At 38.2% G+C, this 26995-nt stretch overlaps 1 protein-coding gene across 6 annotated transcripts in view; it reads right to left on the bottom strand.

The window, feature by feature from the left end:
* Positions 1-26995, bottom strand: part of LOC113031261 (LIM and calponin homology domains-containing protein 1) — an 83135-nt gene that overhangs the window by 45049 nt on the left and 11091 nt on the right. For all 6 annotated transcript variants that reach the window (XM_026183308.1, XM_026183302.1, XM_026183297.1 and 3 more), the window contains exons 2-3: positions 3743-3813; positions 1394-1463 (exon numbers count right to left, since the gene is read on the bottom strand). In XM_026183308.1, the coding sequence (XP_026039093.1) occupies positions 1394-1463; positions 3743-3813 (141 nt within the window). The remainder of the gene's footprint in view (positions 1-1393; positions 1464-3742; positions 3814-26995) is intronic.

A 26995-nucleotide genomic window follows, 5' to 3' on the forward strand; every position in this document is an offset into this window, starting at 1 on the left:
GTTAAATAACTGATGATGCAAAGCTTTCACAATGACACAAAACAGGGCAAAGCATCAGTTGTTTTCTTATCAATACAAGAATAGACTGCCTATTTCTTAAATACAGTGATATTTGCCAAAGGATCAAAATAAGTCATGCATTTTCAGAATGACTAATAAAATATAGTTTTAATTGTCACTTTTTTAAAACTTTTACTTCTTGGTGTTCTATGTTTACAAAAAAAGGTGTTAAATTAAACGTGAATATGAAAAAAATTACAAAGACAGCCTGAAGTTATACACTGACAAGCTATTCATGAAGAGAAGAGAGATGGAAGTACATGCTATCAACTTTCACTATGACTATGTTTACATGCGAGTGCTGGTCCTGAAAGGCCACTTCATCCAGATTAAGGTCTAAGGTCGTTATGAAAGAACTCTACTGTATTGCACTGTACTCAGCTGGAAAGTATCAGTGTCCGGATCAACTTCAATTCACAGAATTTCATTCAAAGCAAGACCCAAACTTGGGATTCTTCAGTAAAACCACAGACAACAATGAACAACTTCCATGTGAGGTTTTGGGAGCAGGAATAAGTTTCTATCATCTACATCTTTGAAAAATCCTTTTGGTTTTGATGCACCTCACCAATAATAATGTTGAGGCAGTAAATGACTTTGGGACATATAAAATCCTCAAGTGGATTTTTTGTGTTCCTGCAGTGATCCAGTATATTTCATAGCCAAGGGCTCTCAAGATTATCTGGTTCACTGCAGAACTGTACAATAAGTAAGCTTTTAAGTGCTGAGTGTTACACGCGACTGCTAATGCACACTTTGCCTGTTGTGCACCACAGCAACAAACATAATCACCATCTTAATACAAACCAAAGAAACAGCTTAATGTAACATAAACTTCATCTAATTCACATCCATAACTTTAGGATACTGAATTCTACTACTACTGCTACTCAGCAACTTTTGAAAAGCAGACTTAACAACACGTTTTTCCCTGAGAGATTGTATCAGCTCACCCAAATTCCACAATGACACAACAGTACTTGGGGTGATGAATGGAAGAAAAGCCATTTTCTTACAAGCTGTTATTTTACGGAAAATGTGTTTCATATCTTTACTTTAATCAGCAAAGTGGGTGGCAGAGTGTTTAGTGGTAACTGTGGCCTACCCCAGCTTCCTCTTGAAACATATGGAAAAAAGTGATGTATGAATGTATAATTAAATGTGGCCTGTAGTCTAAAGACTTTGAATATGACAGCAACTTTTGATATTAGACAGCTTTGAATCATAGTATGACAGTGTGACAATGAAAGAAAAAGGAGCAAACTATAAAATGGTCTTCAGTTTTGGTTAAAATGCTGTAAAGCAGTCTAAAGAATGATTCCAAAACACTTACTAGGCCAGCAATCGGTGTTGGAAGTCTATTGATTTTCTTCACCAGTCCAGGTCTAATTGAGCTCAGCAACCTGACAAAAGACGCATAAAAAAGAAGAGTTGTGGCTTTAAAACTTCTTTTACTGACATGTTGACTTCAATACTTCAAAGCATGCATTTCAAAGATGAAACGTCGCTAGAGCAGAATGAAATAACTGCAGGCAAAATACATGAATAGGTTTAAAGTTGTGGGTGTCTCTACAGAGAAAAGAAAGGGGAATTTAAAGGGATAAAGAAACATTTCTAAAACTCCCCTGTGGCGTCTGGAACATCTATAACGACGACGCATCCTAAATCACAGTGGAGAATCGTTTCTGCTCCTTTCACCCACTGGGACCTGTTAACTAGTTCCAGTAAATGTTATATCACAGGGAAGCACACATGAGTAGGTTTGTCTTGGTGCTGTCATCTCTCATCAGACCCACGCCGATGTGAAACCTTTTGGCGGGAAGTGTACAGTACATTGCATTCCTCAAACTCTGCCCGCTTATCAGCCATGAACAAGCAGTTTCAGCATTCCCGCCTCTCTCTCCCTTCCTCTCTGTCTCCAGTTTCATCTTTTGTGCATGTTTTCATCAGAGGAAGCGCTGTAATGATTCTCCTCTAAAAAGGAAAAATCCGCCCTTGGATACGAGGTATTAGATATCAACAGTCTTATGGTGTTCATAGTATTTCAGCAGGTATTTTGAGATGAAGTGCTGTAATTTACCTTTTCAGTGAACTCTCTTTCCCTCAGCATGCCTCATGTACTCCTACGTTAAGTTGAAGATTTCCTGCTACACTGTATATTTCCAAGAATAATTCTGAACAACCCCAGGAGAAGGCAGTTCTTAATCCTACCTACATGCCAATATATTAAGATGTGTAGGTGGGGAGAATGAGTAATGGCATCAGAGAAGACAATATTTTCACTCTGAAAATTGCCTGGAATGTGAATGTTTGTCTGCTTTTTTAAAATGTAAGACTTTGTTTATAAACATGTTTTGGGGGAAATGGTTTTCAAATCCCACTGTGGCTTTGATGGAATTATTCAAACTTATATGCTGGGAAAAGAGGCCCACTTGTGTCTCCTGAAAATTTCACTTTCAGCCATTAACATGGTTGAACTGTGAGAGACATGTCATCTATTATCAAAACAAAGGCACAGTCAAAAGAAATCTAGACGCATAAACAAATAATCTTATGAGTGTGTACAGGGACATTTCCTAATTCTTTGAATATCAGGAAAATGAGGAAGAGGTTGGAGAGCATTTAAACTGATTCAATCAGGTCTCCTCTCTACCTGAATTATATGTAAATGAATTACTTGACTGGTTGTGCAGTTTTGGGGCCAAGAGGATGTCATATGCTCCAGTAACCAAGGACTCACAATTTTGATCACAGCTCTTGCCAATGACCTCTATAAATGCACTGTTTCAATGATCCCCAGTCTGTAATCAATCTGCTACAGTGGCTACAGTCAATCTGTAGCCATTTACTCACAAGATTATCCCGGACATTGCACGACTTTCCATTTCTCCGACAGCATCTGTCACTTTATCTCAGGACTTAATAGGGAAATCTTATGATGCCATAGCAATACTTGCATTGCCACTTTTAATCCAGCACAAATGGCTAAATTAGTCTTTATTTACTTGGTTGTAATTTCCCCCCCTTTTGTCAGTCACTTAGAAAGCAATGAAGGGCTTTTATTTTTGAGACTTACAGTACTACTGCACGTCTAAATATTCCATGATTTCCCAGAAATCCCCAAACCAGTGGGCACACTGGTAAATTGGCTCTGATATCTGTATTCACAATAAAGACAGCACAAACGCTGGGTTTGTTCAACACTGGCAGCAACTGGGACGTGGAAGAGGAAAGCGCAAGTGCATGTGAGTGTTTTCAGTCTCGTTTCAGCACCTCGACTCAATATGAGTGGGTATACCAGTTCAAGAGTCAAACTAGACGACAATTGAACCGGACACCAGTCGTTTTGATCACTGGACCACACTTCAAAGTACTTGAAACAAAAACCTGCTTGACTGCTAAAGTTCTTTCTATTCACTTTAAATAATGTGTGATTATTTTACGTTTACCAACCAGAGCATTATGATACTGAAACAAATACAGTACCACTATAAGTATTAAACCAAACAGCATATGTACAATTAAATTACAAAAACATTACAATGAATTGGTAAGATGACTAATCATTGAAAACTATTCAAGAATAATAAACGTACAAACCAGAGATGTGTAACATTCTGCTACTAGATTACAAGAAAAAAACAAAACAACAACAACAATAACAAATATAGTCACAACTTACTCGCACAGTAGTATTCCATTCTCTAAACCTCCTCGGAAATCCTTCTCACCAAAACATCTTCCTGTCACAGCCTGCAGATGGGAGTAAAAGGATTGAGTTAGCAACATATAACATGTAAAGAGGGCTTCAGGTTAAAAGAAAAATTAAGAATGAAAAAAAAAGTGCACCAAAAATTGTGTTTAGTGGCATTCACTGCTGAAAACCAAAAAGCAACACTTATCAGCACACCTTTTAAATCTTTCTTTGAACTGGATAGATTGTGTGGAGAGGTGCACAAAGACTTCTCGGACATATATCAAGTCCCTCTCAAGTCAACAACGCTAAACGCTAACAAGCTTGACATAAGCTGCAGTCATCCCAGCCAAGTGGCTCTGGCAGGCTAATGTGGTGGGACAGGGGATTTATCGGGTAATAGTTGGTCAGACCCTCTGAGGAAAAAAAGCTGCCAGCTTGCATGTGAACAACTACTGTTCATCATAAAACATGCATTTACTTGGACAAATATTGCACCAGATATGTATGAATCTCAGATGTGACATTTAGTTTCAGTTACTGTGAGGATGGTTGTTCCTTACTGCAAGAGATTCTGGATTCTATTTTAAAGCTCTTAAGTTTTTTGAGCTACTTTTATGTGTAAAACTGGTCAAGGACAAACACATGCGTGCATTTTGCACAGACAGACAAATAGACAGATAGATAAAATACAAGCAATCTTTAGTGCAACTCCAGTGTTGAAATAATTACCTCCAAAAATCTGCTGTTGCGAGACTTTTAGGACCAAGCCTACTTAAAATCTATTTATTCCCACAAACGCTGGCAGACAGTTGGTGTAAAATGAGGAGACCTCTTTAGAATGCTCTTTTAAAAGCCAAAACAATTACAAGATTAAATTTCCTGAGAATTTCTTTCACATTTGTTTGCACAGCTGTGGGGAAAAGAAAAAGCGTGGAGATGTAGAGTATCTGGCCTGGCTGGATCTTTCTGTCAGCTTCTTGGCTAGTTTGGGAACCTGGACCTCTTACAAAAGAAATGGACTGCTGTGTGTCAATGAGTGGGCCGACAGTAGGCCTCATTTCTACGAGAGGCGTGATGTTTGGTGTTCAGGAGAGGCAGATAAAGAGATAAGCAGTGAAAGGAAAGTGGCAGAGAATTTATCACTTTGCTGACATTTAGCTATTCACTGCCACTATTCCATACTGCAGCAGCACTTATGAACAGGCCATTGTGTGTCTGGTGTTGACAGCACAAAAGCAATGAGTGAAGCCTGAGTGTGAGGCCTAAAAGTCTGCCTTACAGTGCAAACAGATGGTTCACAAACCCACACTGCAACGGACCTGCTCTGCACAAAGAACTAATATTTCTTGAATTAAACATGAATCGGACAAAGGTCTATTCTAAGAGTTAAAAGTTTTTTTCTAAAACATGTGTTGTGCCTAGACCCTCTTTACAGACATACAATGCAGGGTAGGGATGCATAAAATGCAGGATTATGTGCCAGGAGACCAAAATTTGGACCTTGGTTTTACTTTTTCTCCCCCACTCACTGTTTGATGTCGTTTTTACTCGCAGGTTAGGATTAGTCACTAACATCTACTTGGTAAGGTTTAGAAAAAAATTACAACATGTTCCTTTAAAAGCGTAATTCCTCTTGTGCAAGTTGTGTAAGTGAGACACAGGGAAACTCAATCTTAAACTTAATCTGCAAGCAGGGAATAGAGCCAGTTTGTTATATTTTATTTGATTAACCTGCACAATAGCTGATGTGCAATATGCAGACTTGTATTTGCATTATTTTTCTTACAAATACCTAACAAATAAAAAAAATTGTGGGAAAATGGCACCCCACAATAGTGTTCATGGGTTGGATGTCATTATCTTTAAACTTAATTTGCACTGCTGTATAGTTTATGGACATACAGACAAAAAGAGCAGCCAGTGTGCACCTGTGTGTTTATGCACCAGTGTGCATAGATGTGTCTAGGACCACACTGTGTCATAATGACATGCCCGCACACACGCACACTGCGATAACAATCCCATAAATGGTCTTGCAGTTGGAAACAAGATACAACATGTTATAGAATGAGGTTCTGTGATCCTCCTACATGCATTTTGTTCCCTCTATATACAGCCAGGCTAGCTATTTCTCCCTGTTTCCAATATTGATTATTATCTGTTATAAAATTTACAGAAATTAGAGTGTTTAGAATGGTCACATCTAACTCAGGAATAAATCAAATAATTCCCCAAATGTTAAATGGTTTAGTCAAGCAGACGACTATCGATGTACATTTTCTTCATTGACTGCCAGTAGTAGTTGGAGTCACTTTGATTCAGGGTAAAGTTACCTTGCCAGAAAATTGTCTTGGCTCTTCGTGCTCATGCTTAACTTAAACAGTAAGATTAAATCTATTCCAAAACCACACCAAATAAATATTTTATAACACAAAAGATTCTTTTGTGAGAGATTTTACAACTAGAGGACAGCTAAATGATCCCACTATTAGCTAATGGCGTTTTCATCCTTTATACAGTTGAGAATGAAATTTCCAGGTCTTACAATACTTTGTAACATACTGTAGTGTTGTGCATGAGAGATTATCCTTCCCAGGGGATTAGCGTTACTGAATAGCAATCCCAGGTTTCAGCACATTAAAAATAGCATTCCCTGGTTTGGTTCAAGACAGCAACATTTCATGGTCAGTGGACTAGACAGACAAAAACAACACAGGCCATTATTCTTTAAAATAAAATTTAAAAATAACTTTCTATGCTGACTTATAATGTCCTTACAGGTGGTATTTTAGGATTTCAGTGGAATACACATAAACTATCATAATTTCATGAAAAAAAGAAACAATGAAAAAAATGTTTAGAACTGTACGTGAATATTAAGCTTTTTTGCCAAATCCAATAAATCCCATATTTCATTTTATTGGCCTTTAGTAGGTCAAAAATCCTCGGTGGAAACCAGTGTCTCCAAGGGTAAATCAATTAATATATTGCCTTTTGGGGTTCATGCACATTAATATCAATTACATGTTTGACTTCTTGCTACAGAAAGTTCCGAACTGTAGAAAATGTAAAGGGTTTGGTATCCTCATTATCCTGCTTTTCAGTTTGGCAGTGTCTGCACACAAGCCAAGGACTTTGATTCATGCACATCTGTGGCACATCTGTTAGAAGACACTCCTAACTCCTCTGTGACCCAAGGGAATTCTTGACTATACCATTTGAGCAAAATGCAAAATCAAATGGACATATTAGGTAAAATACTTGTTGATAATGGGCATACCAGTGGTGACATTAAAAATAAATATCATTATTTATAATAAGGGGCTAGCTACCTGCGTGGCCTTGCATCTCTGTTGCATCAGCTATTAAAATGTTATTACCTGCAGGTTAAATATAAAGACAGAAATCTACAAAAGAAAATTTCAAGTGGGCAATAAAGATTTCAACAAAAACATTACTTACAGCAACTATAATGGAAAGACTAATACCACAAAAACTATTTCCTGATCACAAAAACAAATATTCCGATGAGAACATTTCAAATTTAAAAGCTGTCAACGCAAAGATAAAGCTGTAAAGACCTGGAAGGTTCTGGATATGAATGTGTTTTCTAACCCCTTCAGGGTCATGTGAGGGTATTCAATTAAAAAGAGGAATTTGTTGCCTTTGTTGTTTTCAGTGGAATGTCGCCCACATTGTTTCACACACAATTGAATGTTGTTGATTGGCTTTACTTTCCTTCTTTTCACTTCCTTTTCCTTCAGAAGCCCTTCATGTGTCCAGACCAAACTAATTCTCATGGATTCATGTCTAGAGCACCCATTACTATTATTCTTACATCAACAAATAAAAGAAGTCCCCGTTGGTTTGGAAATGCATGAATGAAGCTTGCAGAGTCAAACTTTTGCCAAATCAAGTATCCCTGAGGGAGCATTGGTGTGTGTGAATCTATTTTTTACTTTAATGAAACGATTTCTGAAAACGAATACCCAATAAAAGGCTAGCATGGAAACTTCAAAGAGACTTTGCTTTCATGTTCTGAGAGATAAAACATGTGAAGTTAGGAGTCTCCTCCACAGTTAAATCATATCTGACGGTGGACCACAATTTCAAAACAATTTACTAAAAAAATATCGCCAAGAAAAATGAAAAACTAGGAACGGCAGTCATAACAACAGCTATATCAAAGAGCCTTCCATCAAACCATTGAGTCTAAGACCATCAGTGTTGGCTCCCTGTCTGAACCAGATAACTGCAATCCTTCCACTGTGACTGTCATCCAATGAAAACAAAGCCATTGCAGTAATCTCAGAGGCCTTGCTTTGGACCACTACCTGTCCCAAATTATCAAGTAATAGCTCAAGATTTAAAGAGAAGCTGTTTTTTGTGACTTGTAAAAGTAAAACATTACTTACATCAGGACCCTTGGGCAAAGTGTTATCGGCCTGTTAAAGAGCTGAAAGCTGCTAGCTCAGGGGCTGGTGAACATAAACAGAGACGTGCTTCCAACCCACAGACTGCTTTATAACCACATGCCTCCTTTGTAGTCAAACACATTCTGCTTCACAGGATGTTGCCTTAAGTGTGTTGCATAATCCTGGTGGAATCCAACACTGTGTGTTCAGGTCCAAGAACACATGTAAATACGTCTTCTGGCCTAGGGCCGGTAATCTTGTTAATTCAACTGGGCAGGAATCTATCCTAATCTGTAAATGCTTCTGATTAACAGAACAAAGGCAAGAGTATGTAACCTAGCAATTCACTAAGAAGTGCGGGAGGAACAGAAATAAACAATGCTGCTGCGTGATTTGTGAAGTCGAGTGTCTTTTCAAAGCAAGCGACACAATAAAACCACTCAATGTGTTCAGTACTGGAGAATCTACAGTAAATCAACTTTCCAGTTCAAGACAAAACACCATCTTGGCACAGAAATGGAGCGTAAACTGCCAAGTTTTTAATATCATAAAAAGATAAAATCTTGCCTCTGGCTTTTTTGAAAATAAAGGACTTGATAAAAAAGGGAGATTTCCAAAGACAATAAATAAATAAATACATTAAAAAGGAGTGAAATTACGAACAAATGACTGTTCATAAGAGGAGACTCTCTGGCCGGAGGTACCCAGTCTTATGGAGCCTCAAGAAGTTCACCCAAATATAAGGAGTGGTATCTAACTATGATTAGTCATCCAGACCTTTTCAGTGCCTCCCGCCACTGCCACCATCACAGGGATCCTTCATTGTGACTACAGAGCCTTCACTCTGTGCACAGTGTGTTGGCGTTTGTATAAATGGGAAAGAAAAGGAACTGGGAAGTTGATCTGGGGTCGGGTTGATCTGAGCAAGCTAGGTTAATTTCTCAATAAGCACTTTTACTTATGTCAAATGAGATGAGTCAGCATTTGTGTATATTTTTGTGCACTGTTTATCCAATGGAGCACAATATGTGAGTTTTTTTAAATTGTGAAAATTATGTTGAATGAACTCTGAACTTCATACTTTCAAACAAAAAACAAAACATGTCTTTAGCATTGAGCCAACAGTTAGCTGACAGTTGGAACATATTTTATCCCACATAAAAGACATTTTGGACTAGCTTCTAAGACAAGAGATTATAACTACATAAAGTATTATCTAGAAAAACCATCTGTTGTATTTAAGAGAATGAAGTTCAAGTTTTATGTGACAAAGTATGGAAAGAAAATCTATTTATCAACATATCATTAGGGATTTGCTAGAAACCACCATTTTTCAGTGTAAGAATGAGCTCCAAATCCTGTAACAAAGTAATTTCCAGTTAGCAAACTGAGGTACTTAAGGTATTTGGGGCCCATGTGAATCTGGAAAACGGAATACCGTGTCCATCTTTGAGCCCCATGCCTAATCTTTAGCATACATCATGAGGTTTCTATGAGTTGGCAGAGGTTTTATAAGATTTGGGATAATATTGGATCTTGCCTCTGAAGTTGACATGGCAGCTCCCCATTAAATCACAACAATCATCAGCACATCCAGCCTTTCTTCATGTTAGACTGATCTGGAGACAGCATCACCAGATCCAGTTTGCAGAGCAAAAACAGCCAGAGGGATGATCAAACAAGCATGTTCGCACAATCTAGCCCTAAATGCCAGTGACTAACAACAGTTTATCAACTGACACAAACACAGAGACCCCTATTGGACAAGACATCAAAAAGCATTCAGTGACCCAGGCTTCTACAAACCCATCAGTATATGTATTTGATGTCAGCATGTGTTTACAGGATGTAAACACCAAAGTTCTTTTTCCTTCTTTTTGGCAGGAGTTAAGACAAATGGCTTTGAGGAAGTGGCTAAAGTTTTTAAGTCAATTGAGCAAAGTTGGAACGGCAGTAGTGCTGCTGCCCAGCCTGGGGACAATGAACAAAAGAGTATTATGAAACAGGTATTAAGCAAGCAATGACAGTTAATAGAAACTAATTGGCATGTTATTATAGGAAATAGTAGAATCAGCACTGGAGTGCAACAGTCCAATCACAGAGCAGGAATGCTCAGTTTATCTGATAGATGAGTGAGTTTTATAGAGTAAAACTTGTGAAAGGCTGAACTGAACAAATGCAATAAAGACTGCTGTCAGAAGGAAAGCATTTAGGTACAAAACATCATTTAATTTTCAATCTCAAAGATAAAACAGAAAAAAATATGTGTGGGACAGCATGTTATGCAAGACCTTTGTACCACACGCCGTAGGCAGCAGCAATGAATTATGTTTATTTATAGTCATGCAGAGCACAATAAAGAGGGAAAGGAAGGAATAAATAAAGTGTGCAGTTCAAGAGAAGGAAAGGAAAAAAAACACTGAAACAGACTAGTTAAACAGAATAGTTTCAAAAGTGGTAGGAATCACCAGACACACCACAATATGATAATATCACAATACTTCATCCATAATATGACATAAAAACAATTTGCTGAGTTATCACCTTTTTTCAAATTCTGTCCTTAAAAGTTAAACTTTGTCAGTATTGTTTGTATCTAATAAGAAAGTCATATCACTTCAGTTATTTATTTTTTGCTGCAAAATTATATTGTTAAGAATACCAACACTGGCACTAAAACTTGTCATAAATATTGTTATAAGATAGAGTTTATAAACGCAAAGAGGTTGCGGTCCTATTTTTACTCAATGCGAATGTGCCTTTAGATTGGTCTGAATTGGAAGGTAGCTTTGTCAAGCTAAGTGTGTACACTGTTGGATGTTTTTTCAGTTGAGTCAATTCAATTTCAGATTTATTTATCTAAATATCAATACCCTGAATTGGATAAGTGGAAGAGGATGGATGGACGGATGGATGGGTGGAAATATTAAATATTTGGTGTCCCTGTATGGATACATTTTTTCCACCCCCCCCCCCCCCCCCCCCCCCCCCAGTATGCAATAGATTTCCTTTTAAAACACAAACACTCTCAGCAGTACTGTCACATTTCAGTCCAAAGAGCACAAATGTTTCCAGGCACATGGTGGATCCTGTGAGAGTCATCTGGCGTGGGAAACCTACAAAACCAATGCTTAGTCATGTACTGCTCCTACTCAGCAAGACACACTGGTTTTCTCTGAGAAGAAGTTTCATCACATTAACATGTTAGACTGGAGCTGTCAACTGACACTCGAAGAGCAATCGTGGTCCAGATAAATATTTAACTACAAAACTAGTTGGTTAAAAATAAAAAAAAAATGTGGTCAATCTCATGCTAAAGTGGAAACAGTAAAATGAAAGCTCACTCTGAATCCGAGAAAGACATTTTCTTGTGGTGGAGCTATAGCTACAGTTATAATAAAGTTTAATTCATGAATGAGGAGCATTTTTCTTTTTAACACAAATGGACAAACAAAACAATAAAAATTAACTACCAAAGACTGAAACTGCACATGAAACCAAAAATATATAGAGATCAAGGATTGACAAAAATGTACTGAAGAAAACCCAAGAGCCACATCTCATTTAGCATGTTTAATTTTGAATTTCTTGAGTACAATAAGTACAATTACAAAAAGACTGAACAAGTGTGGAACAAGCCTCTTCTCTCTAAAAAGAAGATGGCAGCATGGCTTAAGCTTGCAAAGTAGTCTGAGCTGAATAAAACCTTTCTCTGTCCTTTGGACAAAGGAGAACTTGGACATAATGCAAAGGACAATCTTTGGTGAAAGGTCCAACACAGCATATTAGCACAAACAACTCATACTGTACTTTTCAAGTACAGTGGTGAAGGGGCGATAATTTTGGCTTATTTTTCAGCCACAGGACCAGGGCAGCTTGAAGTTACCAAGTTGACCGTCTATGTATAAGAACTCTAGAGTTAAATTTAAGGCCATATGTCTGATAACTAAAGCTTGTCTGAGACTGTGTCATACAGCACGATCCTACCACAAACACCAAATCTAAAATAGTATGATTCATCTCTTTTGTTAGCCAAAGGGTCGCAAAGCCCAGTCAAAGTCCAGACCTCAACCTAACTGAAAAGCTGTGGTGGGCCCTTAAGACAGCTGTGCATACAGTGGGGCAAAAAAGTATTTAGTCAGCCACCGATTGTGCAAGTTCCCCCACCTAAAATGATGACAGAGGTCAGTAATTTGCACCAGAGGTACACTTCAACTGTGAGAGAGAGAATGTGAAAAAAAAAAAAAAATCCATGAATCCACATGGTAGGATTTGTAAAGAATTTATTCGGAAATTAGGGTGGAAAATAAGTATTTGGTCAATAACAAAAATACAACTCAATACTTTGTAACATAACCTTTGTTGGCAATAACAGAGGTCAAACGTTTACTATAGGTCTTTACCAGGTTTGCACACACAGTAGCTGGTATTTTGGCCCATTCCTCCATGCAGATCTTCTCGAGAGCAGTGATGTTTTGGGGCTGTCGCTGAGCAACACGAACTTTCAACTCCCGCCACAGATTTTCTATGGGGTTGAGGTCTGGAGACTGGCTAGGCAACTCCAGGACTTTCAAATGCTTCTTACGGAGCCACTCCTTTGTTGCCCGGGCGGTGTGTTTTGGATCATTGTCATGTTGGAAGACCCAGCCTCGTTTCATCTTCTAAGTTCTCATTGATGGAAGGAGGTTTTGGCTCAAAATCTCACGATACATGGCCCCATTCATTCTGTCCTTAACACGGATCAGTCGTCCTGTCCCCTTGGCAGAAAAACAGCCCCATAGCATGATGTTTCCACCCCCATGCTTCACAGTAGGCATGGTGTTCTTGGGATGCAACTCAGTATTCTTCGTCCTCCAAACACGACGAGTTGAGTTTATACCAAAAAGTTCTACTTTGGTTTCATCTGACCACATGACATTCTCCCAATCCTCTGCTGTATCATCCATGTGCTCTCTGGCAAACTTCAGACGGGCCTGGACATGCACTGGCTTCAGCAGCGGAACACGTCTGGCACTGCGGGATTTGATTCCCTGCCGTTGTAGTGTGTTACTGATGGTGACCTTTGTTACTTTGGTCCCAGCTCTCTGCAGGTCATTCACCAGGTCCCCCCGTGTGGTTCTGGGATCTTTGCTCACCGTTCTCATGATCATTTTGACCCCACGGGATGAGATCTTGCGTGGAGCCCCAGATGGAGGGAGATTATCAGTGGTCTTGTATGTCTTCCATTTTCTGATGATTGCTCCCACAGTTGATTTTTTCACACCAAGCTGCTTGCCTATTGTAGATTCACTCTTCCCAGTCTGGTGCAGGTCTACAATACTTTTCCTGGTGTCCTTCGAAAGCTCTTTGGTCTTGGCCATGGCGGAGTTTGGAGTCTGACTGTTTGAGGCTGTGGACAGGTGTCTTTTATACAGATGATGAGTTCAAACAGGTGCCATTCATACAGGTAACGAGTGGGGGACAGAAAAGCTTCTTACAGAAGACGTTACAGGTCTGTGAGAGCCAGAGATTTTCCTTGTTTGAGGTGACCAAATACTTATTTTCCACCCTGATTTACGAATAAATTCTTTACAAATCCTACCATGTGGATTCATGGATTTTTTTTTCACATTCTGTCTCTCACAGTTGAAGTGTACCTCTGGTGCAAATTACTGACCTCTGTCATCATTTTAAGTGGGGGAACTTGCACAATCGGTGGCTGACTAAATACTTTTTTGCCCCACTGTACATTATTGCTGGCAAACCTCACTGAAGATAAGCGATGATATAAGGAAAAGTGGGCCAACAATGTGAGATACCGATAAAGTAAGTAATTCACAATATTGCTGCTACTGAATCATAGGGTGTCTTAGTTTTTCACAGGATTGCTTAGAATCCTTAAATAACTTTCCTAAAACTGCACATGCAAAGTGCTGACTCATTTAAAGGTAATTGATAAGTCTTATTGTTATGAATTGTAATATTGTAAAAAGGGTTTATAATCCTGATTACATTATGACAGAAGTTTTTGATATTAACATTTGTTAGTCATCACTGTAAAAACACCGCAGCTCTTTAAAGACTGCAGTTATTCTGATTTTTATGGAGATACGTAATGCTGGACACACAGAAGTCAGTTAACTGGAGGCCCTAGTTTTAAGATATCATAATTGAAATGTCAGAATATAAAACACATGTCCTGTTTGGTTCTTTCCAAATGCAACCAGGCTTTTTTCTGTCTTGCTGATTTTTTTTCTTTGGTTTTCAGTGAGTAGAAAGTGACTCTCTCACTCAAAGGTAAAACAGCTTTTAAGTTGAAAGGTTTTCTCGTGTTATGACCTTCATGTTTTTCTTTTTTCTTTTTAACTGTACCTGAGTGCTGAGTGCCCCATGTTGGTGGTGATGCTGCTACATGTTACTCGTAATACAAATAATTTTCTACTCTTGAGACACTGGTCAACACGACTGTCAGTTTTAATAGTAACCACTTCTCCTTTTCACCCTTGCATACAAGCGTGCAAGTGCCCAACCGCTTGTCACCTGGTTTCAATTAGCAGGAAAAAGACAGACAAACACAGTCACACACACCAAATCTGTTACATTCAGCTAAACACCCTGTGACAGTAATTCCCAAAGACTAGTAGGTGAACTTGGAGTGTAGCAAGTTTTCCACACTTGGCTCAACTTTTGCATCTCTCTTCAACAGAGCAATGAATCAACTCCCACTCATGAGAGAGGTGACACATATGGCACAATATTAACAAAGTTAAGTTCACAGTTTAAACTAACATTTAATCTGTTGCCACTACCTTGTTAAGGGAGTATTCAAAAACTACTTTTAATTTACTAGTTGCACATGTCATCCAAGTTAGTTTACTTTTCAAAGGGTGCTTGCAAAAGATGCAGTCTTAGCCTTTCCTGCATCCATAAATCTTTAAATATATGGTGTCAATAGATATCATTGGGAGTTAAACTCATAATGTCAACTGGAAACCATGCAAGCTGTGGCCTCTTGCAAAGTAAACACGTTGTCATCACATTTTAAACAGGTACATTAAGTAGGATTTTCCCTTTAAATTTTGAATATTTTCCATGGATCATGATAGAAATGTGGGCAATGCCAATGCAGCTGTTCATTTAATACCCCATAATGGTGTAAACAACGGTGTATAACAGCACAGGTTTTTTCATTTAATAACCAATGACATTAAAAAGTATTATACTATTTTTTATATGGATCTTTTTAAATTCAACAGCCATTATTATATAAAACTAAGCATTTTAACCCATTAATCCCATTAGGACACGAGCAAGGAGAAAACTCGCCATTTTGTTTTTGTTAGTTCTTTAAATTTGGCCGTAAAAGCCGTTCTTTGTCATTTCCTTTCACATCAAAGATGAAATGCTGGATGAAAAGATGGCTCAGCATTCACATAAACATATCTTTTGATGAAGCTTGACACTAAACAAGAAGGTCAAATTTCAAACATCTCAAGAATAAAGCATTGGCATTTAATATGAAAAAAAAAAACAAAGAAAGAAAGAAGGAAAGAAAAAAAAAGAACTGCAGATACCGTATTATGTTAAAGTAAGGGCTGAAGTACTACACAACACTGGAGAAATTGCAGAATAAATCGTTTGTGTAGCAAATTGTAAAGCTGTATGTGAGCGCAGTAGGAGAAATTTGGATTGGGAAAAGATTTCTAACCAAGAGAGCAGAAAACAATTATGCTATAGAATAGAATAGAATAGAATAGAATAATCCTTTGATTGTCCCACAAGGGGACAATCAGCAGAAGAAAATAGTTGCTAGATATTTGATGGTTAATATACTTTCTTTACTTGATTTGTTTTTTTCATATTCTGAATTAACTATTCAAACATGGCTTTGAACAAGCAGGAAGAACAGGAGGAATGCAAACAAAATATGTTGTATTAATTAGGTTTGTAAAAACTGTTTCATTGAACTCTAACCTACACCATCAAAAGGTTTCTTTTTACAAATTAATCTCTCTCATTGTGATTATTACTCAATGAGGAAAAAACAGCTTACCAAGTGTGCCACACACTCCCACACACCATTCACACACAATACAGTTCCTTTTCTACTCAGGCATGCCCAGTGCTATTGTATATTTAGCTGTGAATAACAACAAGGGGGCTTTTCAAAGTGCTACAGTGTTTAAAATACCTAAAATTCTATTTAGCTTGTTACTCTGCTAACCCTTTAGACTATAGCAGTATAACATACATTCAAACTATACACCTTGAATTAGAGCAGAGGAGACAGCTCTCTTCCAAACATGTTTTCCTAAGAGCTTTAACTGTCTGAATTCCAATGCCCAGTTCTCTTCTTTATGCCTCCCTTTTCCCTCAACTCTGGATAAGCCCCCTCTGATTAAACATGCCAAATTTCCTGCAAGTAAAATGGCAGCGCTGTGAGCTAAATGTTAGTATTCCAGCCAGTCCGTCCCATTTCCACCCAGATTAGATGATGGAACAATGTTTGGGTTGTGGATTAACTGAAGTCCTGGCCCCCAAAGATGCTCACTTCCACCCCAACTCCCTCCAGTGTTTTCTCCTCCAATACTCTTCTATGCTTGGTGGATCTTTGAGTCGACATGAGGGGAAGATATTTTTGTCCTGGGAATGACTTGGCAATTGTCAGGGTAAAAGACAAAAAAGAAGAGGGGACTAAAATGGACGATGGAGTACAGTCCAAGGTGAGGTATATTATGAGATGACAGGCAGGTTTAAGTTGATTAAAATGTCCTGTTTTAGCTGCAAGGTGATGCTTATATTTTTGGGTTGGTTGCCAGCTTCAGAAAGGTGCATGTGGCGAGTGTGTTTACACAGGAACAGGGATGAAACCGTTGTGTGACACTTCCTAAATCAATATTTAATTGTGTTCACGGTAGTCTAGTGGGCAATAGGCAGACTAATGCAACAACACTTTTGAATGAAAGATGTTATGGTGATCCATTTGAGCTGACACTTAAAGAACATATAGTATACACTTATGGATGATTTGTCTAAAGGCCTCACACACAACTGAACGATGTGAGACCAAATTTATTGCTGAATTGTAAAGAAATCAGTCAAAATTCTTTACCAATACATCCATTAAGCGAAAGTAAAACTCTAATATCAATCCTACCAGTTTACAGTGTTGCTGCAAAGAGAAATGTCCCAACTGAGGGCAAGCAGACTCACTTTAATGCACTTATTAAAGAGATAGCACATGACAGCTAAATACTGGTCCCACAAACAAGGTCCTTAGAGGACAACACAGGTGTGGGTGCTATAACTGACATTTGATATCTGTATATTGACTCACAAATATTTGTTCAACTGTGCCATTAAAGTGCTTGGGAGAACAAAAAACACTGACAGCAGTAGAGGCCTATTTGCTACTTTTGCAAGGCTGCTCGCATGGAAATTTTTAAGATAAGAGGGGGTTATATGTCTTTTTTTGTCTTAAAACAATGTATCTTTGTTAGGTACAAAATTATGAATGTGAAACCTGCTTTTGATTTTTTTTATAACTACAATTGAGAATTTAATATATTTCTATATTTGCATTTAGCCTTTTGGGTAGGACAGGGGCATACAAGCCCTTAACTGTCACCCCCAAACTGGCTTTATGGGATGAACATGAGTGAGAATAAACCTTCAAACCCCCCTCTACTCAGGAAATACTCTAGGGGCTTTTGAATTCCTCTCAGTGGCACAGATTCTGGCTCTTCAATTTAGCTGCTACAAATCCCCATTCTACTAACCCAGATCATGTTACACACATGTTGAGTGAAGTTAGACACAGCAAGCGAAAGGGTGAATTCATTTATAAAAGACAACTTTGTGAAGGGGAAAAAAAAATGATGAAGAAATGGCGTTCCAGTTTGACACAGACCCCACAAAGTTGCTCACAATGAATGACAAGAGTGATATGACCTTTGAGCTATAGTCTAGCCTTTTTAGGGCCAAGTCCTCTGGATACAATACAGATAAAAAAAACAACCCAATAATGATGGTTACTGAGGTTAAACATTAACCATCTCATGCAGAGCCATGCCTTACCATACCATGCATACCATACCTAGCTGAATTTAACTGACTGCTCCCCACAGCTCTGTAGGATCAGAAACAAAGAACCTCCGTGTCTATACTGGCCGTCTGACCTAAGCTTTGCAAGCGCGCAGGTTTTTACAGGGGCCTCTCCTAGTCTCCAATATCCTGCCTGCTACAGTTTTCCTGTGAATGACGGAAACATCTATCCAGTAGCCACACTGGAAGCTGTAGTAAAATAGACAGCCACTTCGGTCTTGGTCTAGCTGGATGGACATCTTGACGCCAGTGTTAGATCGAACAGGTTTAAATAGGTGCTTTTATTGAAACAGAGGGCCATTTAAGCTACCAAGTAAACACATCTCCAATAGCTACTGAAAGACTTGACTCAGTGGTTAAATGTACAAAGACAGCGTGGTAAAGGCCTAAAACACTTTAAAATAGTTTAGATGTATTACTAGTCCAAACATAATGAGTTCCTTCATTATATTAGCAAGTTTTATAAGTTAACTCCTAGTTGTGTTTTCTCTATATTTTTATTAGCAAGTACAGAAACCACAACAAGATAACACAAAAACCTTGTTACTGGGAGTATGATTTAGAGCTTGTACAGTTTTAATTCTGTACTGATCTTAAACAACCTAATGTCCAAGCTAATAATAACCCTATGAAAAAAAGGTCTTAAGCTTTAAGTAAAGACATTATGACAGAAAATGTCAAACTGGAAACCAAAATTTTGCAGAACGCACATTAAAAGCACCATCCTTCAGACAGTATCCAGGCAACAGATCTTACTGCTAGAAACAAGTAAGAAGATAATGATTACATTCATCTTCATGCTTTAATATTAAAAGGGGGCCTGTATCACAGCCAAGGCAAACCAAAACACTTCTAAATTTCTATTTTAGAACTAGATTTTGGTTTAAGCTGTTTGCGTGTCTCAACATGCTCTTCTTTAGTCTCATTATTAAGCTCTGTCCTCAGAAGGACTGAACAAATTGGGAGCTTTGCTGAAACACTGTATCAACACGAGATCAGTCGGAGATAATCAGCCTGTTTACTGTGACTTCTGCTGTTGGACGTTTGAGACGCGCTTTGTTCAACAGTGTAATTATGATGAAGCATTACAATGTTTGAGTTAAACATGACCAAAAGCTTACAAAATTAATGTAAACATATGGTTAAGAAATTGCTCTAAGCCACAACCACAGGCTACACACTTGTTTTGAGACAGTTGGTTTTTTTCCACCTGCTCTGAAGTCCCACCCATCTGCTGTTCAAACCTTCTGTTTATAATGGGCAACCAAATAAAAGAAAGTCGTCTTACAAGGAAGGGAGCTAAAAACTGGCTGTTTCAGACAGTCTTAACTGAAAGGCTGTACAAATAAGAATTTAAACTGTGAATCGTGCAATGCCATTTTTAGCAGATCTAAAAATACAGATCTATATGATGATATGATTTTAACAGGGCCCCTTTAATACAACTTAAATTCATTTTGAATGTTGAACTACACTTTTAAAAAAATATATCCAGCTAAATATATGCCTACACCCCCTAAGACTACCCAAACACAGATGAGCACTTAACACAAAGCATCAAAGACTACAAAATTCACAGATGCCACTCACTCTCCCATGTCAAGGAATCAAACTTTCAATAGGTAACTGGAAGGTAATGGAATCCCTGTTCCCTGACAGATTCCCAAAGCTAAGTGCTTTTTTTCACCCTAGGGAACCATGGATGTTTGTCATTCCAAGTTAGCAGTGAGCTTCCACTAGGAAAATGAAACACTGAAGCCAAGCTTTCCTTTCCCAAAATGCACAGAAATCCTGCCATTGTACCTCTCCCCAGGGGTTCAGGGTGTTTTTAAGAAAGAATCCCTGGACCAATACTGTAGCGTTCAAAGAGCAAAATAATGGACTATACTTCCAAAATTCTTTTTTCAAAGCAGTAGGGCTGAAAGCATTGTGGCTGTAATGTTCTCTTAAATATCAAAAATAACAAGAAATAGCAAAAAAAAGAAAGAAGTCTTATATGGGTCAATTCTGCTGTTGATATAACACAGACAGACAAAATGTTGGAGATAACACATCTCAGATTTATCTTTTTGGCACTATAGTCATTCCATGAATTGGATGACTAGCTCAGCCACATTTGAGTAAATTACTAAAGTTAATCATGTTGAGCTGCGGGTGGGTCAGTCCCTCAAAAGAAAAAGAAAAAAGTAGCAAACAAAAACAAAAGACTATAACTGTATCTGTAATATTACAAGATATGGAAATCATCTGTTTTAAGAAAATGTAGATGTTTGTGCCAGATCAGAGACAAATATTATGCTTGGAGAAAAGAAGAAGCTGTGTGACTCATTGACAGATTCCCAGAACTGATGGGCACAATGTGGAGTAGAAATGCTGCTCTCTTCAGGTAATTGTTGTGATGTAATGGAGCAATCTACCAGTGGAAATGCTGAAAACAGTTAGAGGAGCCATCATTTCAATGTCAAAGGTTTGAACTGTTCAAAAGCTGGTGTAACAATTGCAAACCAAGAACCGAGAGTCCCTAAGCAGAAAACTACGGACCTACCTATCATTCTGTGTGGGCAAACATCTTCTACATGGTGAAATGTCAATAAAAATAAAATAAAGAAAAAGACATTTCTACGATAGCACTCTGGTGGCATATTGTAAACTAATTTGTAATTAGGAGGTAAACTCTTAAAATGCTCAAATAACCTGTAAGTAACAACTTCTTTAAAGGAATTTTCCATGAAAGGATCATGTAAACCGACAGCCCACACTCTATTACATAGAGTTTGTATTACTTACTGTTTATACACAAGCCTGCATACTGTCAGCAATCTGATACTGTATGGACTGGTGACAGATCTGGTTGTTTCTACTCCTGCTGCAGTAGGATTAACATGGAACTGAGCTCTGAAGTACATGCTGTGAAAATGAATATTAAGTTTAAAGCATCTCTGCCCTGTGCTGCCCCGGGGGAAATAGTTTAAAAGGCAAGTAACATATGATCTTGACAGTTCGCTTATATCATAGGGTATCATGAGTCAATATTCCCTGTACTCAGAGCTATAGATCTATCAGAGAAAAACAAATCCAGGATAAAAATTTCATTTAATAACTCAGTTCACAACATCACACTACACCACATGCAGATAAGCTTCTTGTTTTCATATAACGATGGTGTCAAAGTTGGTCTAAAGCCAAGTGGGGGGAGCTGTCAAGCTAGCCCCCAAAGAAGGGAGGTGCAGCTGGCTAGATTAGTCAAGATTAGAGTTTATCTTCTGTTACAAGCAAGCTGATGGGGATAACATCACTCAAGACCGGTACTGTAAGCTAAGCTACTCCACTGCAGGTATTAAGTTGACATTGTTACCAAGACGGACTCGGGGTGGGAGCCAGTAGTGTTCTGAGCAAGAAAACTAGAGATATTGCATAATGATTGTTGCACTATCAAACTAAATGAGCAGTGTGTTAGTTGGTTTCTAAAAGGTGACATGACATGAAAGAGTAGCAAAACACCCCAGCCTACAATCACTGTTAGTTCCTAATGTAGCTCATTCAAAATATATATACACTCAGTCATATTCTTGAATGTTGGTCTCTAAAATATTGCAGATTTTAAGTAACAAACAGTATTTATACCAGTTGTATAAAAGTATCACCTATTGTAAGGGTGCTATTTGGCTTTGAATAATATATTTTGTTTTTTAAATGTCACAATGCCAATTTAGAACAACAGTGAACGCACAAGTCCACCGGTCTATACAAGAGAGGTTTTAGCAGTCTGGTAGTAATTTAGTCAGTTTAATTAATATCAGTGTGTATGTGAATACAATACAACTTTATTTGTATAGCACATTTAAAACCAGCGGTACACCAAAGTGCTTTACAGTAATGCAATAATTTAGAGAAAGAAACATTAACAGGGTATAAATACACCAACAGGTGGAGAGCACCAATTAGCCGCAGCGCAGTGAAAATATGCAAAAGAAAATACAAACACAACTCGACTAAGAGATTATTCAGCAATAAAATAGAATAAAATTATTAAAACTACATAAAAAACATTTGCAGGATACAGACACTAACTAGGGAAGGCTAGATTGAATAAATGGGTTTTCAACTGCGATTTAAAAGATTGAACTGATTCAGATATGCGAATAGCAGTAGGAAGATTATTCCAGAGTTTGGGTGCAGCTATGGCAAAAGTGCAATCACCTCTGCTCTTCAGCCGTGACCTAGGTTGCACAAAGAGCAGTTGGCCTGTTGATCTCAGTGCTCTCCCAGGAGTGTACAAGCTGAGAGGTTCAACAAGATAGCTGGGAGCAATGTTATTTATAATTTTATAGGTAAGCAATAGAATTTTAAAATCAATACGGTATTTGATGGGAAGCCAATGCAGGTCAGCGACGATAGGGGTAATAGAGTCAAACCTGCCAATTCCAGTTAAGAGGTGTGCCTCTCATTTTGAACAAGCTGCAGTCTGCAGTGAAGGGTAGATTGGAGGCCAATATAGAGGGAGTTACAGTATCTGGTCAATTGAGGGCTTCATATACAATATTTCTAGCAGAGCTTGCCTTTGCCAATCTTGGGTACAGTAAATACCCTGCCAAAATTAAATTGTTGCCAACTTGTAACAAACAGGCTCCCTGAATTGAAGGGCTGGCTTTGGTCCAGCTCCTCTGCCTGCTGCTGTCGTTACACAGAGGCTGACCTGCTGCAGTCAGAGAAAACAGGGCTCCTACTGTACAAGCTAAACACATGCCATCTAGCGCAAACTTTTATCCCCTTCACTACAGTGACTGCTTGTATCTTCAGCATGGCTGGGCCCAGGGGAAATCTGAACTTTTTACCCTGCTAGTAGCAGCGCCAATGAGATACTAACAACAGGCAACTGTCAGAGTTTAGGATTGGTTTTCTTTTCTTTTTGTAGTAAACTGCTGTAATTAAGCAGATGTACACGAATTCATGATCAGCATATAGGTTTTGCCATGTTTGTGTAAAACATTGTTTGAATTTATAAAATGTGATAATTCATTTCAAGATTTGTTTACTTCAACAGCACTTAGTCATAGCACAGTAGCTCACTGTTTCATCTTCCCTGCTTAAGAGAAGAATGACTATGTATCTATTAATGTAGGTGCAAGATATGCTATTAGAATAATTTGCCAGACTGTTACAGCTTGTTACAGTAACATCTGCTGACAGTATATTTGTGTGGCCCTGGTTCTCATCTTGCCAATTAAACTTCATGCTCGGTGATGAGATCCAAATGGGTGAAAGGAAATCACCACAATATGCCACTATTAGCTGGACCACCTAGAGTTTCAATCTTCCAATAAATTCCGATTTCTCAACACAAACTGAGAAGTGAGGATCTATGTTTACACAGACAGCCAGCCAAATATTCCACAGTTGTATTTATTTCTCTAAGACTACGTGTGAATCAATAGATGTTTCAAATTCACCACCAGGACCCCTCTTGCTGTCTCAGGAGCTGACAAACACAGCTTTTCATTCAAATCCAAAAGAAAAGCAAATATAAAAAAAGAGAAAGAGAGACTCTGAAACTTATTCTAAAGCAAATATGAGTTAATAGGTTGAACTGAACACCAAATAATAATAATCAATCAAATAAACTTAATGTTTGCACTGAGGGATACAAACAGATGTTATCTAGCAAGCATTATGTTCTTCTGTTATAAACTGAAGGTTTTGCCTCTCCCATACAGCTTCTTGGACCTGAAAGTATGGGAAAACAAGAACAACTGAAAAAAAAATCCCACTACAAAAGGAATATTGTTTAGGAGTCATTTAATAGTGAGTTTCTCTGAGCAAAGAGAAATTTCCGCAATTAGTTGTTAGCAGATGTAGCTGCAAGAATTTCTAACCAGGCATTTAACCCTTCAAGTGAGAAATCTAAATCAACTTATGTAGACTGTAACTACACGGAAAGATCTTTTATAGACTAAACAAACATTCACTGATATAGCAGAAAAACACTGACATGCTGTATCATGCAGGCTAGTTCAGACAAATGCCAGTCAGCTGAGGCACAATTGTGTCACTTTCCAGATTTTGGTGACAGCATGCATTGTTGTTGGGGGGTTACCAATATGTGTGTAACAGTGTGTGTGTGTGTGTGTGTGTGTGTGTGTGTGTGTGTGTGTGTGTGTGTGTGTGTGTACGCTGGTGTCTGAATGGGATGGGGACTGAGGGGGTTAGGAATGTTGGGGTGAGTGGGAACGGAGTCATGTGTACAACGCTGTGTGCGAGACAATGAAAACCATCCCACTCAGTATTAAAAGCCTCCATTCATGGTGAACCTGAGTCATCTTGATACCTCCAGTGAAACAAGACTAACAGTTTTACCTTTCGCTTTAAACAACAGAAAGATGTTTTATAAGAGACTGAAGCGGATGATTCTAGTTGATTCAAGAATTCCAGAACATTTATGCTGAATTAAAACTGAATACCATCAGCAACTACCTACAACAACTAAATATTAACTCTAGTTAAAATGTAAATGTCAACTCTGTCTAACATTTAGTGGTTTTAGCTGTAAGTTGTACAAAGGGGCAATGCAAGCATGTTGATGTTTAGTCATTAAAACATTTACCTACATGAAAAACGTTCTCAAGCATGTTGCTTTCAGTGGGTTTCATCTGGGTGCTGTGGTTTCCTCCCGTAGTCCAAATACACGCAAGCAACGTTAATTAAAAACTACTTTAAACTTTTTCAGATCCAGATAACTTTATTAATCCCATAAAGTAGATTTGTTTGCAGTGAACCTATAAAACCTATTCACAGAGTGAAACTCAAACTACGGTCCTTAAACACTAATCACAATCAGTGTTGTGTGCCAAGGCACCGATCAGCAAATATAGACTTATTATTATACAAAAATAAATAAATAAAATCAATGAATCAATAAATAGAAAAGCAAGAACATGTGTAAAATTAAACAATCATAGAAAGAAAATGTATCCAAATGTCGCCAGTCAAAGTTAGGTGACTTAATAACTGAGAGGATTTTAAGTATCTATTTGTTTTACACTGTGGTATAAGGTAGCAGCGACCTGCTCCCTTATTCATGAGACATTGCCACAGTGGGACTTTTATGCTGGGTGCCCTTCCTGACACAAGCCCCCCCTCCCAGAATAAAAATCTTTCGCTTGTCAGGCAAATGCGTAAACCACTGTACTCTGGAGCCACCATGCTAGTAAGGTTACTGCTAATTATGTCTATATTTGAAATTGTCTCTCTGTGTAAGCCCTGTGATGATGAACTTGTAGTCTGCCCACAGGCAAAAGCAGCCACCATAACTAATTGGTTAGTGGCGTCCAACTGTGAAACCACAAGCTGAGTGTTACCTGTGGATGTCTTACTGCAATAAACGGCAACAAAAAAAGAATGCAGCTTCAAAGCGCTTGGCCATCATCCTCATACAGAGTCTATGAGTGCGTCTTATCGCTCACCGTGTCACCTGAATTAGGCTCCAGCAGGTTGGTTAAAAAAAAAAAAAAAAGGGAAAAAAAAGGGAAAAAAAAAAAAAAAAAAAAAACAAGGCCGGGAATCAAACCACCAGCTCTGCGATAAACACTCCGATGCCCAACAAACACTGCTGTGACAAGAGCCAAGGCATGATCTTCAGCCAATCATGTACATCAAAACATAGCAAGCCTAAAGCAAAAGGAAGGGAACTTGAGCATAGTCTTTTTATATAAAGCAGCCTGAAACTGTTGCTATGTGACTGTGACTGTCAGTCAGCCATGCAGCACAGGTCACACTTGCTCCCTTGATAGTCAGAAAGAGTCCAGCTCCCCAGCGCCTCAACTAAGAAAACTAGGAAACCAGCTCATGACCCAATTAGAAACATCCCTGGACAGTGCAGAAACATCATTCTGCCTGATCTATCAAATAGTTCCAATTACTGCATACAGAAAGAAATCCTGGTAACAATTCTTGTAAAGCCTTAATATTAATTAACATGTTTTATTGTAGTTTAATTATAGCCTTGAAAGCTGCCTATTGCACAACAAATCTGCATTTTGTACATCACTCAGTAGGTTCCAGAAGATGTTGAGAGAGGTCAGCACATGACCCAAAGAGAGATCTTTACAAGTATCTCTTGGAGAGCGTTGAACATTTGCAAATGTTTGCCAGTCTAAGGCCACGTCAAAAATCAACAGAGCAGTAAATAAATTCGAGTTAAACGGATGCATGCAAAGTGACCCACTTTGCCTTTGAATAAGGGCAATCAATAGAGCAATGGGAGATTGCATGAAAGAGGTATGGCCTGTAATTATAGATAACGATTAGAGGACACGCTTGTGACGCTTTGATCTGTGAGAGCTTTGATAATATCTCATAATATTCCCAATATATTGCAGATCCTTTCAGAGCAGTAGTGATGGCAGTACTGTCTGTACAGGCCATACTTCACATGTAACTTTGTTCTCCCTTTATCTTCTACACAAAGCAAGTGCTGAATATTTTAAATTAACCTGAATAATTTGACAGACTATACTTTTGCACGGCTGCACAGATCCCTGTCATTTTTGAACTTCATCTCACATTTAATGAGAAGAAAAGCAAAACCTTCAAGTAAACTTTAAATGTTTTCATTTTATGGGGTATTACAAAGAAAATTATTAACTCTAGCTGTGGGTTTCATGAGGAAGTACAGCAAATTACAAGACAACTGTATAACAGTATCTACTTCAAGAGTGCCTTCGAGTGGTTTTCCTTTTCCTTT

This window comes from Astatotilapia calliptera, chromosome 2, assembly GCF_900246225.1.
Source record: "Astatotilapia calliptera chromosome 2, fAstCal1.2, whole genome shotgun sequence".
NCBI lineage: Eukaryota > Metazoa > Chordata > Actinopteri > Cichliformes > Cichlidae > Astatotilapia > Astatotilapia calliptera.